The sequence below is a fragment of the Notechis scutatus genome, chromosome 3, assembly GCF_049901735.1.
Source record: "Notechis scutatus isolate UNSWTSFEM ecotype Mainland chromosome 3, rNotScu1.2, whole genome shotgun sequence".
NCBI lineage: Eukaryota > Metazoa > Chordata > Lepidosauria > Squamata > Elapidae > Notechis > Notechis scutatus.
The window spans coordinates 272,115-286,161 of NC_142011.1; the positions used below are offsets into that span (position 1 = coordinate 272,115).

The 14,047-nt window shown below is 58.2% G+C and overlaps 1 protein-coding gene across 1 annotated transcript in view; it reads left to right on the forward strand.

Moving 5' to 3' along the window:
* The first annotated feature begins 8,473 nt into the window (after positions 1–8,473).
* CDH22 (cadherin 22) overlaps positions 8,474–14,047 on the forward strand; it is a 41,191-nt gene continuing 35,617 nt past the window's right edge. The window contains 2 exon segments of the mRNA XM_087959018.1: positions 8,474–8,510; positions 9,194–9,459. Of these exon segments, the coding sequence (XP_087815144.1) occupies positions 8,474–8,510; positions 9,194–9,459 (303 nt within the window).

Genomic DNA, 14,047 nt, shown 5'->3' on the forward strand with positions numbered 1-14,047 from the left:
TTTAACGGAGGAGGAGGAGGAGGAGGAGGAGGAGGAGGAGGAGGAGGAGGAGGAGGAGGAGGAGGAGGAGGAGGGGAAAAGAGAAATAAGCGATTGCTCGCATTATCCGGGCTGACACAGATCCCGGTTCTTCCCCACTTTGCAACCGGGCCTTTTGTGTCTGACCTTCAAAGGCCTCTCTCCCCCCCTCGAATGGACGGCATGAGCCACGGCTGGAGGCCACGTCCAGTTCTGGGTGATGCGTTTCAGGAACCATCCCTTGAAGAGCAACCAGGCCCAAAGCACCGCAGAAGGTCCCTGATGGGAAGGGTGAAAAGGCAGTGGGCATTTTGCCCACAGAAGGAGGGGCCCAGGAGTCCTTCGGATGAAAGGAAGGAGCAGCTGGCTCCTCTGCTGTGACAGCAGGATTGGGGGCTGAGGTCAAGATCTGCCTGTCGGAGGTCTGGCCGCCCTCAGGGGAGCAGGGAGAGTCGAAGAAACTCCGTAGAGAATTACTCTAAGCCGCTTTGGAAGTGGGTGGCCTGCAAACTCTTCCATAAAACACTGAAGATATAAAGGAGAAAACGGCTCACCATTCAGGGAAAATGCCCCTCCCCCTCCCCCTGCTGCTCCTCTTGGAGGAAGGGAGGACGACCGGAGGGAAGCTCCCGAGGTGCCACAGGATGGTGCAGAATTCCTAAGAGAGTCACCGGGGTCCTTGGCATTCTGTGCAAGGGCTGGGAAGCAGGGCCCCCCCACCCCCCCACCCCCGTCGCTGCAGAAGGCAGCCTGACTTTACGGCACCCCGGACGGAAGCCTGTGGGGAGGGGGCTCCTCTGGGGGGGCGGCTCTGGAGTGGCCAAAGGGCAGCCCCACCGGGCCTGAAAGGGACGGCAGCCGAGTGAGCCCCAGGAGGGCTCCAGGTGTCCCAGTGGGGCCCAAGCTGTCCCTGGGTGGGGGCTGAGCCAGGAAGGCAGGTATGGGGCGGCCGCCAGGCTGGCCCAGCGTCAGGCAGGCCCTGCAGGGTGGCAGCCAAGGGGGTTTGGCTCCCATGGAGATTCCTGTCCTGAAGTGCAGGCAGAGGCCGTGTTTAGAGGCCCCGGTACTCTGGAAGCCGGGGGACAAGGGCAGAAGAGGTCTGCCAAGAGCACTCCATGCATGCTCAGAGGTAGTATGCTTTGGAAGGCCTGCCCACAGCTCCCCCTTCCCTTCGCTGCCGGTCAGCTTCCCAGCGTTGGCCAGTCCTGGCTTTGCAGGAGAAAGAGCAGCCGGCAGCGGGCAAAGCTGGCACTTGCCCAGCTGCCAAAAGGAGTGGGTGGGACGGGAGGGGCCTGGTGGCCGGACTGGCCCCCTCCTCCCCTCTTCTACCTGGGTTCTAATTCTTATTTCATGAGTATAAAAGCTCAGCCTGCCATTGTCAGGGAAGGGGTGTGTGGCCTCCACCCTTCCAGAACCCTGTGGGGCAGGCGGAGGGGACCCCGGGCAGGCAGGAGGGCAGTTGGCCTGGCCGAGGGCTGGACTTCCCCTCTGGGAGACAAGGGCTCCCTTGCCTGCCTGGTCCCCCAAAGGGGTCAGAGCAGAGCCCAGGAGGTTGGGCAGGGTCAGGCCTGGCCACACGGGGGGGGGGTGATGGGAAGCGCCAGGCATCCCCCGGAGGCCCCCCGCAGCCCCCCCCAGGAGACCAGCCTCTTCCTGATGGTGGAGGCGCCCTCCCCATCTCTGCTGCTTGGCTGCCTTGTGGGGAGCCAAAAGGGGGAGGGCTGTTCTCGTGTGGGGAAGGCAGAGAGGCCGGAGGGTGTCCAGATGACCACCCTTCACAGCAATCATGCTCATGGCGGATTTCAAGGGCCTGGCCTTCAGCCGGGGCCCTGCCTGCCAACAGATGGAGGAGGACCGGCCAATTCCGGCCTCCCTTCACTGGCAGCAGGTGGAGAAGGGGGCGGGGGGAGGTGGGGGGGCTGCTGCCCTGGACCTCACCCTCACCCTCACTGGCAAGAGAGACCAACCGGTCCAAGAGGCCAGGAGAGGTGGGGGTGGAGGTGGGGAGTGACCGGCTCACCTCCGAATCTGAGAGAGCGAGATTCAAACGGCAGAGGGATTTTGACGGAGGGCGAGACCCGATGTGGCCCTGGTGCCCCTGCAGGCCTTTATGGGCTGCAGTTAAACCTTGTGTGCCCCCGAGTCCCCTCCCTTCTCCTCCTTGGCTCCGCTTTGGCTCCTGCCCCACTGAGAGTCCTGTGCCCACCTCCGGGCACCATAGTTCGGAGAGGGTCCTGACCCATTGGGGGTCCAGGAGGGCTACCAGGGCCACCAGGAGCCTGGAAACCAAACCAGACGAGAGCCGACTTCAAAGAGCCGGGGGCTCCTCCTTCCTTGCCCGGGGGGGGGGGTCAGGACCGGAGCCAGGAAGGAAAGGGGGGTCTAGGTGGAGGCCAGGGGGACCTTCCTGCACGCTTGAACTGTTGGTCTGTTTGCGTTTTCGGACAGAGGTCTGGATGCTGGCATTTTCCCCTAACGTTGGGGAGGCCGGGGCCGTCTCTCCTGTCCTGATGGGGCCAGAGAGGCCAAGCCCCAAGGGCAGCTGCACCCAGGCCCACAGCCCCCCTTGGGAAGACGGGGGTCCGGAGGGCCCAAAGTAAAACTCTGCAAGTGAACCCTGAAGATGGGAGAGGGAGCCCCGACTTGGCCCCAAAGAGTTTAACCACCAGTTATCTGCCCTATTGATTTCTTCCAACAACCAGTTGACCAACTGGCTGAATCCCACCACTGCTCTCGGCCCTTGCCGGTTCAGGGTCCAGACACGACTTCAGCTCCTGGGCCAGGTCAGAATCCCAGTCTCTGGCCCGGAAGGAGGATGCCACGGCCAGGCCAGGACGCCTCCCTGGCTGCCTTCCTGCTGATTGCAGCGTCCGGCAAGTGGAGTGGAGCTGCTGGGACCCCCCCGCCCTGCCCCACTTGAAGGTCCAGGGCAGGGGAGCCCCTGGGGCCCCCATCACTCACACCCACACCCGTCTGGTCCTTCTCCTTTTTGTAGCCTCTTCATTTCCCATTTGGTGTTGGGAGGGGAGGGGCTGGGCTGCCTTCATCCCCCCCCCCAGGCTCTCCCCTTCTCCTTCCTTTGTGGAGCTGAGTGTCGGTCCATCTCTCCCTTCAAACTGGGTGCCCAGAACCGGCGGCGACCATTGAGGCCTGCGCCAACCATGGCCAACTAAGCCAACTTCCTGCTGTGGGCGCTTTCCTGGTGCAGCTCAGCTGGGACTCCAGCTTCAGTTTTGGGGTCCTGTCCTGGACTAGTGAGTTTGATTTGCTTTCCTACAGGAGGAACTTCATGTCCCTTCATTTTAGGATTCATTAGATCACGTTTTCCGAAATCCCTGGGAAGAAAGTTGGGCTGCCAGTGACTTTTCCGTGTGGAAGAGGCCTTTGGTGCCAGGAGGGTCGGGGTCAGGTCCCAGCCGGCCTCTGCAGCCAGCCCTTCCTTCCCAGGGTGGCTGTTCTTGGGGTGCAGCGGATTGGGACTTCTGTGGCCCTTGGAGGCTGGAAGGCTGCGGCGGCTTCCCCTGTGGCCGGAGCTGCGGTTCCCCTGACTTCTGGCCCTTCCTCGCTCTCGGCTGTCGGAAAGCAGAGCGTGCAGGTGGGGGGGGGGGGAGGAACTGCGCTCGTAGTCCATCTTCCATTTAACCAGCCATATTGAGTGATAAATAATTCATATTTCTGCCAAACATTTGATTAAAAGAAGCCAATTCCTTCTATGTTTGTCAGGGGGCAGAAAATCCATTTGATGTTTTCATTGTAATCGCTCCTTTTCCCTCTGAATATGCTGGGCATCCTGGGGGTCAGCTTGCTCTCCCGCCCCACCATCCCGGCCCTTATGTGGAAGGGGTGGGGTTGGGCGTTTCCCCAGGAGACCCCAGACCTGAGCCTTTGCCCTGGGGGGCAGAAGGATGGCTGGCAGGAAGGACAACACAAGAGGTCGGCTGGCAGCCCCCAACCTTCAGCTCTGGGACAAGGAGGACGCTGGGGGGGCACCAGGCAGCCCCCCAGCTTCTCCCAGCTGGTTCTCCCCACGATCGGGGGCTGCCTGTGCTCTCCTGGGCCGAACTGCCTGCCCTGGAGAGGAACGTGGGGGCCTAGGGGCTTCCCACCCCTTCCCCCAGGCCTGTGGGGGCCCTTCCCCTCTTCCCGGGAGGCTCCCCAGGTTGTGCCCAGGTGACATTTCCAGGAGTGCCTCGTTGGCATCTCCTATTTCTTCTTCTTCTTCTGTCCGTCCTGAAAGGCCAATTAATGGCCTGCATCCGTGGAGCTGAAGCATGAAACTTCCCTGTTTGGTGAAGAATTATTGCGGAGCGAGACAGTTCTGGCTGTAAGAGCCGGCTTCCCCGAGGGAGACGCTAAGATGTTCTTTGCAATTAAAATTTCTTTCAAACTCGGACCAAAGAAGATTGGAAAAAGAAATATTTTCAGTTTCAAAGACCTTTCCCAAACAGGGGTGGCATGAGAGCTCCGGAGAATCAAAGGTTGGGGGAAACCACCGACTGGCTGCTCATAAAAAATATTTGGCTTGGGGGACGGGGCGCCCTGCCCCGTTCAGGGTGTGGCTGCTAGGATTGGGCTGGGGGGTGCAGGAGGCTTCCTTTCCGCCCAACTGAGAAGAAAAGCGATGAAGAAGCTCCCCCACCAGGAAAGTAATTCCGAAAAGCCAGAAAGGGGAACCTGGCGGTTTACTTCAAGGGCAGAAAAGATTACACTCTTAATAAGTGGAATGGCTTTCTGCTCCCTTGTATTATGAACGTTGTTGCAGTGTGTCTGGGATTATCCGAGGGGCCTTTTGCTTCTGGGGCTGCCTGTGAAGGGCGGAGGGCCGAACTGAGCCCTGGAAAGGGCTGCGCTGGCTGCCTGCAGGCCCTCCCTCCCTCCCTCCCCCCCTCCTGGGCCAAGGCTAGGGAGGGGGTGCATCCCAAAGGGGTGCGGAGGGCCAGCCTGGAGGGGCACAGGCTGCATTTACCTGGGAGCCCCTTCTGGAGGGGGGCTGCACCCATCTTCTCCTGGAGAGCCATATCGAGAGAGTAGCTGCGCCGCCTGCCAGGCTGGCAAGGAGTAGGCAGGGATGGGGGCGGGCTGAAGCTGCCTGTGGGAGCAGCAGCGCCCCAGGCCCACGAGGAATCCATGGGGGGAACAACACTTAGGGGACTGGGGGATTTGCCCTCTTCCCGCAAGAGAGGAGGGGGACTGAGTGGGCAGCAGGCACCCAGCGGGCCCGGGGTTTGGAGGGCCAATGGACGCCCCCCCCCCATTTCCCCAGGGGCTGCTCTGGTTGCAGGCTGACTCCTGTGTAGCAGATTCTGGGAAATGGAAACTCTACACTCTCTGTCTCCCCCACCCCCACCCCCACCCCCATGAAAAAGGAGAGTTCAGCAGAATTGGATCTGGTGTAAAAGGAGAAAAGAGCCATTCGTGGCTTCCTAATTTTCTGCACTGGCAGAACCCAGAAGGGGGCTTTGTTGGGGAATCCCACAGGCTGCCTGGCCCATCGTGGCGAGAACTGCCCCTCCATGCCAGGCCCAGATCAGATGCCCGGCAGGTGGCCTGATCCTGTACCAAGCCCCCCCCCCAAAGCCAAGCCATGCTTTTGGGGGGGGATGGGGAGCTGCGAGCCCATCAAGGAAGGGGTCTCTCTCTAGGGAACCCCTCGGGGGGGGGGCAGGGGCACGTGTTACTTGCAGCTTTTCCCAGCCCAACCGAGTGGCATTCTGCTTGGTCTGGGGGGGGGGTTTGCCCTTCTCAGGAGGGACAGCCGCTACGTTGCTCCTCCTGCGGGGGAGAGGGCCGTGCCCCACCAGTGCGCCTCCCCTGGGAGGGGCAGTCTGCTTGGTCTCCAGCCTCCCACTCCCCTCCTGCTGAACAGCCCCTCCCCTTTGCCATGGCCCCCCAGAAAGAGCCCCACAGGGCCACAGGGAGGCATGTGCTGTGCTGGGAGGGCTGCTGCCCCCCCATTGCATTGGTAAAATGAAATAAATATCGACACGGCCGGGATGCTGTTCAATTTGTCCTGATCGCTGGGCTGCAGTGAGTTCTGACACGGCTTATGTTTCTGTAAAACATAAGCTCAGGATGTAATTTCTACTGTCAACATGATGTACAGTTTGGTTCTGCCAAACACACACTGACAAAGCGGGGAGGGGGGGGCAGGGAGGGAGGGAGGGAGGGACGTGCCGTTGCCACCCAGCCTGGGAAAAGTGGGGGTGTGGGGGAGGCACTGGGTCCAGCCCTCCCAGCGGGCCAAAGGAGGCATGTGAGGCGGGGGGGGGGGCTTCCCCCTTGAGGGAGGGACCGCGGCAGCAGTGCAAACAAAAGGCCATGGAAGGGGGGGGGAGATTCCCCAGGCAAGTTCTGGTTCCCACAGCAACCGTTGCCCAGGCCTGGCACGTGTAGGTGGGACACGTTTGCTGTTGCGGTCTGTGGATGTGTGGTACGCGTGCGTTGGTTGCATCCAGATGGGTCTACCTGGACGGACGGACAGCCCGCAGAGAGTGGCCCCGCAGTGAAGCACGAGGTGGTCTGCTGACTATGGAGGGGCCCCCAACCTTCAGGCAGCACCTCACCCCCCACCCCGGCTGTGGCTTTCTCCCTGGAAGGGAGACGCCTGCAAGCAGCCTCACCCCAGCTGCTCTGTCCTGTCTGTCTCCTGGGCTGAATTTGGGTGAAATGCCACTGCCCCCCAACCCCTCCCTGCCAACCCTGGGCCCAAAGAGGCCGAAGTGCAGCCGGCACCTTCTGGAAAAGCCGGCACCTTCTGGAAAAGCCACCTTCCCTCTCCCTGAGGGTTCAGGAAGTGCCCCTCCCTGGCCAGGTAGCAGTCTGGGCAGCTGATGAGCCAGCCAGGCAACTGTCTCCCCCCCTGCACAAAATGAGGTACCCCTTCCCCAGCCGTAAGTGAAGCCCCACACCCCGCCCCATAATTGAGACCCATGACTTCTGCGAAAGTGGCACCAGGAGCATTCAGGGGGCCCTCCAGGCCACTTCAGAAGGTGCTCCCCCAGGTCAGAGGAGTGACCCCGTGGCAGCCCTGCCCCTGAGGTGTCCAGACATCTGTGCAGTCCGGCCTTCCATCCTGCCCACCAGCCACTCGTCTCTGGCAGCTGCCTCCACATTTGGCTCCACGTGACTGGCCTAAACCGGGGCTGGGGGGGAGGGGATCGCGGCTCAACCAGGGTGGCCTTGGCTAAGCGCGGGTCAGTCCTCGGAGGTGGAGAAGCCACCCTGGGCAGAGAGCGCGGGGCTGGCATGGGGGAGGGTCGCCATCGACGGAAGCGCGGTCCCTTCGGTGGGGGGGGGGCAGCTGTGCAGGGCTCTGGGTGCGAAATCAGCACGGGGCTTGGGCTCAAGGATGGAGAAGGCGGGAAAGAGGTTTTTAAAAGCCGCGGGGTTTCTCCGAGGGAGCCGACCAGCCCTTGATCGGCCTCTTCGAAGCTGCCGGCGCTGCCAGCCGAGCCGAGCCGAGCAGGGAAGGAACCTTCAAGGCTGGCCCGCATCAGCAGCTGCGCCCAGCGCGGCCTCCCATGCAGGGAAGCGCCGGTGGCTCCCCCTGGGGCTCGCCCTGCCTGGCCCGGTCCCCCTTAGCAAGGCTCGCCCGACGGGCTACCGCTCCCGCCCCGCCCGCGGCCCCTGGGCTGCGCTGCCGCCCCGAATTCCCCGGGCAAGTGCGCTCAGGCGGGCAGCGGCCGAGAAGCAGCGACGAGCAACGCGGCTGTCCCTGGGCGCCCAGGGGCCCCGCTGCGCCCACCACGCACCGCGGAGGAGCGGCAGGCAGGCGGGCCGGCCCAGTGAGCTCCGCGGGGCCGTTGCTGAGGCTGAAGACAGCGGAGGCCCCGGGCGACGGTGCCGGTTCTGGTGCTTCGGCTGCCTGGGAAGCCCCGCCTGGCCGTGAGTGGGAAGCTCCTCCGAAGCCGCAGCTGGGAGGAGCCCCCAACCCGCCCGCCCTGCCCAGCGGAGGGGCGGTCCAGAGGGGGCTGCTGGAGAAGGAATTGGCGGCTGACCCGCAGCGGAGATGCACGAGCCGCCCGAGAGTGCGGGGGCTGGGGGGGCATATGGGTGGGATCCGGGGGTGGGGGCCGAATTTCCCAGGGTGGTTGCGGAACATTGTTTTTCCTGGGTCGCATTTGTAAATCTTCCACATCTCGCGCAAAGCTAGGAAATTATCTTTGAAGTGTATATCAGGAAACTGCACCGAATCCTCCCTCCTGCATCCCTGGGCAACAGCCGACTAGTAAGCTTTTCTCCTGGGCAAGGGCCGGGAAGGCCCCTCCCCGACTGACCCCTTTGCTGGGCGCAGAAGCTGTCTTCCCCGCCCCCAAAAAATCCCTCCCTCTGGGTCTCGGCCACGAGGGCGCCCAGCCGCCCCCCCACTCTCGGGCAGCCCTAACCAGCGACAGAAGTTTATGGGCGGGAGGCTTTATCCCAGGAATGGAGGAGGAGGGGGAGGAGGAAGGCCGGGATGGCCCTGGGGAGGATCGCTCCAGCTTTCTGCCTGGGTTAGAAAGCAGCCCCTCCGCAGCCTCCCTGGCATAGGCAAGGGAGCCCGAGCTGGGCATTCGAGGAGCAGCCAGCCAGAGCAGCCCCTGGGCCAGAAGCCGGTGGGGGAAGGGGGTGCCCCTCTCGTGCTCTTGGCTTGACTTGCCCCCCCCCCCAGTGACGGGTGCTCTGTCTCTTCCAGGTGCCAGGAGGATGCCCTTGCCCGCTGCCCTTCTGACCCGAGGAAGACGGTGGCAGCTACTGCTGGCTGCGTAGGAACTGCCTGGCCAGCAGAAGCCATGGAGCCTCAGTGCCACCCCTGCCAGGAGCAGCTGTAGCCGGGCCGAGTCTGCTGGGCGTGCCAGGCCATTGCTCTGATGGGGCTTTGTGCCCACCAGCTGCCCGCAAGGAGCCAGCTGTGGCCGGAGCCAAGAAACCGGCGCGCCCCCCCACAGCCCCTTCGAGGCCACACTGGGCCGGTTTGGGAGTAGCCGCCCAGGGCCCTGTTCCCAGGATCTTCTGACCCAGAGAAAGAAGGGGCCATCACCCGATGCCCCCTGCCTGCCCAGAGGAAGGAAGAGTGCCAGGCGTTGAGCCTCGATGGGACCCTGAGAAGGGGAGCTGCTCCAGACCATCGCCGGCCCTGCCTACCATGGATGACTGACTGACCGCCTTGGCCGGTGGCTCCGCTTTGCCCCCCAAGGATGCCTGCGGGCCCCCTCCCTGCTGCCAGGACTCTGCAGTGATGGTGCCCCATCGCCCCCTGGAAGCGGGCTCCTGCTGCTGCTGCTGCTGCTGCTCCTTCTCCTTGGCCCAGACTGTCTGCCGGGGGCACCTGGGGAGCCTGGCCTGGGGGCACCTGGGGATGGCGCTCTGCCCGGCATCAGGCGGGTGAAGCGTGGCTGGGTCTGGAACCAGTTCTTCGTGGTGGAGGAGTACACGGGCACAGAGCCACTGTACGTGGGGAAGGTAAAGGCCGCGGGGGAGAGGGACTCTGCGGGGGGGGGGGGTGTGTGCTCATGGCAAGCTTCCCTGGGGCAGGATCTGGCCTTGGCAGCCTCCGGAGGTAGCTTAGCAACCACCTCGTTTCCTACAGAACCCCAAAGTTGTCCATCTGGCCGTCTGCCCTTGCAGCCCCCAAACAGCCCATCTGCGCAGAAGGGGGAGCAGAGCGCAGGAAGGGCCCCTCTCCTCTGGCTGGACAGGAGTAGCCCTTTCCCCTGCCAGGGGGGTCTCCTCCTCTGCCCCCCCACAAACCGGCTGACCAAAGAGGCCCTAGAACATTTTCATAACATCTGGATATTCACGCTACCCCTTTCTGAGATGGAGTTTCCCTGCAGGGCGAAAGTGGATTTTTGTGTTTTTAAAATAGAATTATGGGGTCAGCATGAGTTACAAAGTTGTGCTTGTTGGACAGATCTATTTTAGATAGAGAAGGGGATTAAAGGGGAAAAACAGATTTAATTAAGTTGCTACCATTTAAAAGGAATGGATGAACTTGGGTTTTATGAGTGGGAGCCAACCCCAAAGGGCCTTCCATTCAGGGCAGCTTTTATATCCTTTCTTTTCTCTCTTCCTCCCTGGGTCCTTCCGTATCACCGAAACTGTCTAATCATCTCTCCGAAAGCACTCCTCTGCTCAAATTTAATTTTGATTTAATTAGAAAGAGATAATTAACGGCCTGGCAGAATCCCAGGTAGCCGACCCTTGGCAGGCTGTGCCAATCTTCCCAAATTGGGGAGTGGGCCCCGGGAGGTCGCTGGGTGGTCAGAGCTCGGCCCTTTTCCAACCCAGGCTTCCACTGAGGCTCTGGCTTAGGACATGCCCAGCCTCTCCTGGGAAATTAGAATGGAATGGCGTTCTTTTTTATTGGCCAAGTGTGGCTGGACACCCATGGAATTTGTCTGGGTGCAAAAGCTCTCAAGTGGACATAAGAGAAGAGGGAGAAGCGCCTCAGCACACAGCACACCAGGGGCACATTATTCCCGTCCTCCGACTGCTGGATCCCTGCAGAGTGTCGGGGAGAAGGAAGCGGGCGGACCCTTGAGGTTCTGTTTTGCCAAGCAGCCCAGCTTCCCCTCTTGCAGGATCAGGTGCTTCTTCCCTTGGCCTGCTCTGCAGGGCCCTCAGGGATCCCTTCCCCCGGCAGACCTGAGGAGGGTCCTTGTGCTGGCGGGAGGGGAGGGCCAGGGCCAAGGCAGGTGGGCCCCTCTCCGCCTTCCCTGAAGAGACTCCGGCTGCCTCTGCAGAGAGAAGCCTTTGCCCTTTGGGCAGCTCTGCGTGGCCTTGCAGGGGGCGACAGTCCTTCCTTAGGGCATCCCATAATACCACTCAGCCGCCCCCTGAGGTGAGAGTGACAGGTGCTGAAGGTCCCTCCCCCAAGGCACCTCCCAAGGGCGCCTTCTCCGGGACCCCTCAAAGACCTCGGAGGAGGCTGGAGGGTTGGCCTCCACCTTCCCTGCAGGAGGGGATCCAGGGAGGCTGGGCTCCCTAAACTGGGCCTCAGCCTTAGAGATTAACAGAGTTGCAAGGGACCTTGGAGATCATCTAGCCCAACCCCCCTCCCCACCAGGCAGGAGACCCTACTCCATTTCTGACAGAGATGGCAGTCCAGCCTCTTCTTGGAAGCCTCCAGGGATGAAGCTCCCACAACCTCCGAAGGCAACTTCTGTTCCATGGGTGGATTGCTCTCCCCGTCCGAAAGTTTCTCCTTATTTCCAGGTTGAATTTCTCCTTGGATCAGTTTCCATCCATTATTCCTTGTCTGGCCTTCAAAGGTGCCTTGGAGAATAGCTTCACCCCCCCCTCTGAGGCAGCCCCTCAAATACTGGAAGGCTGCTCTCCTGTCTCCCCTGGTCCTTCCCTTCCCTAGACTAGTCAGGCCCAGTTCCTGCAACCGTTCATCCTATGTTTGAGCCTCCATCCCCTAATCATCCTGGTTGCTCTTCTCTGCACTCTTTCCAGAGTCTCAACGTCTTTTTTATAATGTGGTGACCAAAACTGGATGCAGTATTCTCGGTGTGGTCTTACTAAGGGTTTATATATTAGTACTTCCCTTGATCTTGATTGTATCCCTCTGTTAATGCAACTGAAGATTGCATTGGCTTTTTGGGCTGCCACTGCACATGGCTGCCTCCTATTTAGCTGGTCGTCCACTAAGACTCCAAGATCCCTCTCACAGTTACTAATACAGATAAATACAATTAATCAGAGTTGGAAGGGACCTTGTAGGTCATCTAGTCCAACCCCCCGCCCAAGCAGGAGACCCTAGACCATTTCTGACAAATGGCAGTCCAATTTCTTCTTGAAAGTCTCAACTGATGGCGCTCCCACAACTTCCGAGGGCAACTTCTGTTCCATTGGTTGATTGTTCTCCCTGTCAGAAAGTTTCTCCTTGTTTCCAGGTTAAATCTCTTCAGTTTCCATCCATTATTCCTTGTCTGCCCTACAGGAGCTTTAGAAAATAGCTTGACCCCTTCCTCCTCCCTGCGGCAGCCCCTTACTGCTCTTAAGCCTGGTTTCCCCCAGTCTATATGTGTCCTTTTTGTTTTTCTTGCCTAAGTGTAGGACTTTCCTTTTCTCTACATTGAATTTCATTTTGTTAGATATGGCCCAGTGTTCTAGTCTGTCAAGATCCATCTGGATCTTCAGCCTATCTTCTTGGGTGTCAGTTATTCCTGCCAGCTTAATATCATCTGCAAATTTGGTAAGTTCCCCTTCTATTCCTTCATCTAAGTCATTAATGAAGATATTGAAGAGTATTGGGCCTAAGACGGAACCTTGTGACACCCCACTGCTTACTTCCCTCCATGCAGACTTAGACCCATTAAGGACGACTCGTTGAGTACGGTTAGCCAGCCAGTTGCGAGTCCATCTGGTGGTGGTGCTTTCTATTCCACTTTTTTCTAGCTTACCGAGAAGTAGGTTGTGGTCTACTTTGTCAAATGCCTTGCTGAAGTCTGAGTATATTATGTCCACAGTATTTCACTGGTCTACTGATTTAGTCACTATGTTGAAGAATGAAATAAGATTGGTTTGGCATAATCTGTTCTTAACAAACCCGTGCTGACTGCTACGGTAATTATTACTTTAGTTGTTTCTAGATGTTGGCAGATCTGTTTTTTTATTATGTTTTCCAGTATCTTCCCGTGTATTGATGTTAGGCTGATTGGTCAGTAGTTTCCTGGGTCTGTTTTTTTCTCCTTTTTTGAAGATGGGAACCACATCAGCTCTTTTCCAGTCCTCTGGTAGTTCCCCGGTGCTCCAGGATTCTTGAAAGATGTGGTGCAGTGGTTCTGGGATGACCACTGCCAGCTCCTTTAAAACTCTGGGATGTGATCCATCAGGCCCCGGTGATTTGTTTTCATCAAGATCAGACAGGTGTTCTCTTACTATTTTTTTGCTTATATTAACTTTTATTTCTGGTCTGTCTTTTACAGTTATGTTTTTGGCGGGTTGAACTATAGTTTCTTTTTGCGTGAAGACGGATGCAAGGAATGAGTTAAGCAGTTCTGCTTTCTGTTGCCTGTTACTTCCTTGCCATCTTCTCTCTTTAGTGGACCGACTGTTTCTTTTTTTCTTTGTTATTTATATGTTGGAAGAAACTTTTTTAATTATCTTTTTGTTGCAAGTCTTTGTTTATTCTGAGCCTTTGCTTTCCTGACTTCATCTTTGCTGATATTCTGCCTTAGTTGTGTCCCCCTCTTTCCATTTTTTGTACTTGTCCTTTTTTTCTTTCAATTTGCCAGAGAGATCTTTGTGCAGCCATGCTGGTTTCTTCTTGGGTTTCTTGTTTTTCTTTCTCAGTGGTATTGTGCTGGTCTGGGCTTTTATAATCGTACTTTTCAGAGTTTCCCAAGATTCTTGGGTTGTTTTCCCCTTTAGGATTTTCATCCAAGGAATCTCCCAAGTTCTCTCTGAGTTTATTAAAATCAGCTCTTTTGAAATCCAAGACTCTGGTGTCATTATGTTCTGTTGCTTGTGTAATGTTGAATTCTAGTATGACATCGTCACTCTCACCCAAGGTACCTGCAGTTTCAACTCCCCCTATCACTTCTTCTCTGTTTGTAAGAATTAAGTCCAGTGTGGCTGTCCCTCTAGTTTCACCCTCTATCTTTTGGACAACAAAGTTGTCAGCTAGGTTGGTAAGGAACTTATTTGATTTCTCACTTGGTGCAGAATTAGTCTTCTAGTTGATATCAGGGTAATTGAAGTCCCCCATTGCTATTGTAGTGTGTTTCCTACATATATTTGTTAGTTGGTTAGCAAAAAGGACACCTATTTTTTCTGCTTGGTTGGGGGGCCTGTAGTATACACCAATGGCCATGTCGTTCTTTTGTTCTTTTATATTGACCCATACACGTTCTGGGAGGTTTTTGCCTTTGGTTTCATGCATTTCTGTAGCAATATAGTGGTCCTTGATGGACATCAGTTCCTCCCAAAGACTCCTGCAGCTGTGCCCTACCATCTGGCTCCCCAAAACTGGATGGCCATGAGGCCCTGGGTGCAACGGGGCTTCTTGGGACTGGACACGTCACCGCTGAGATGGCTTTCCTTG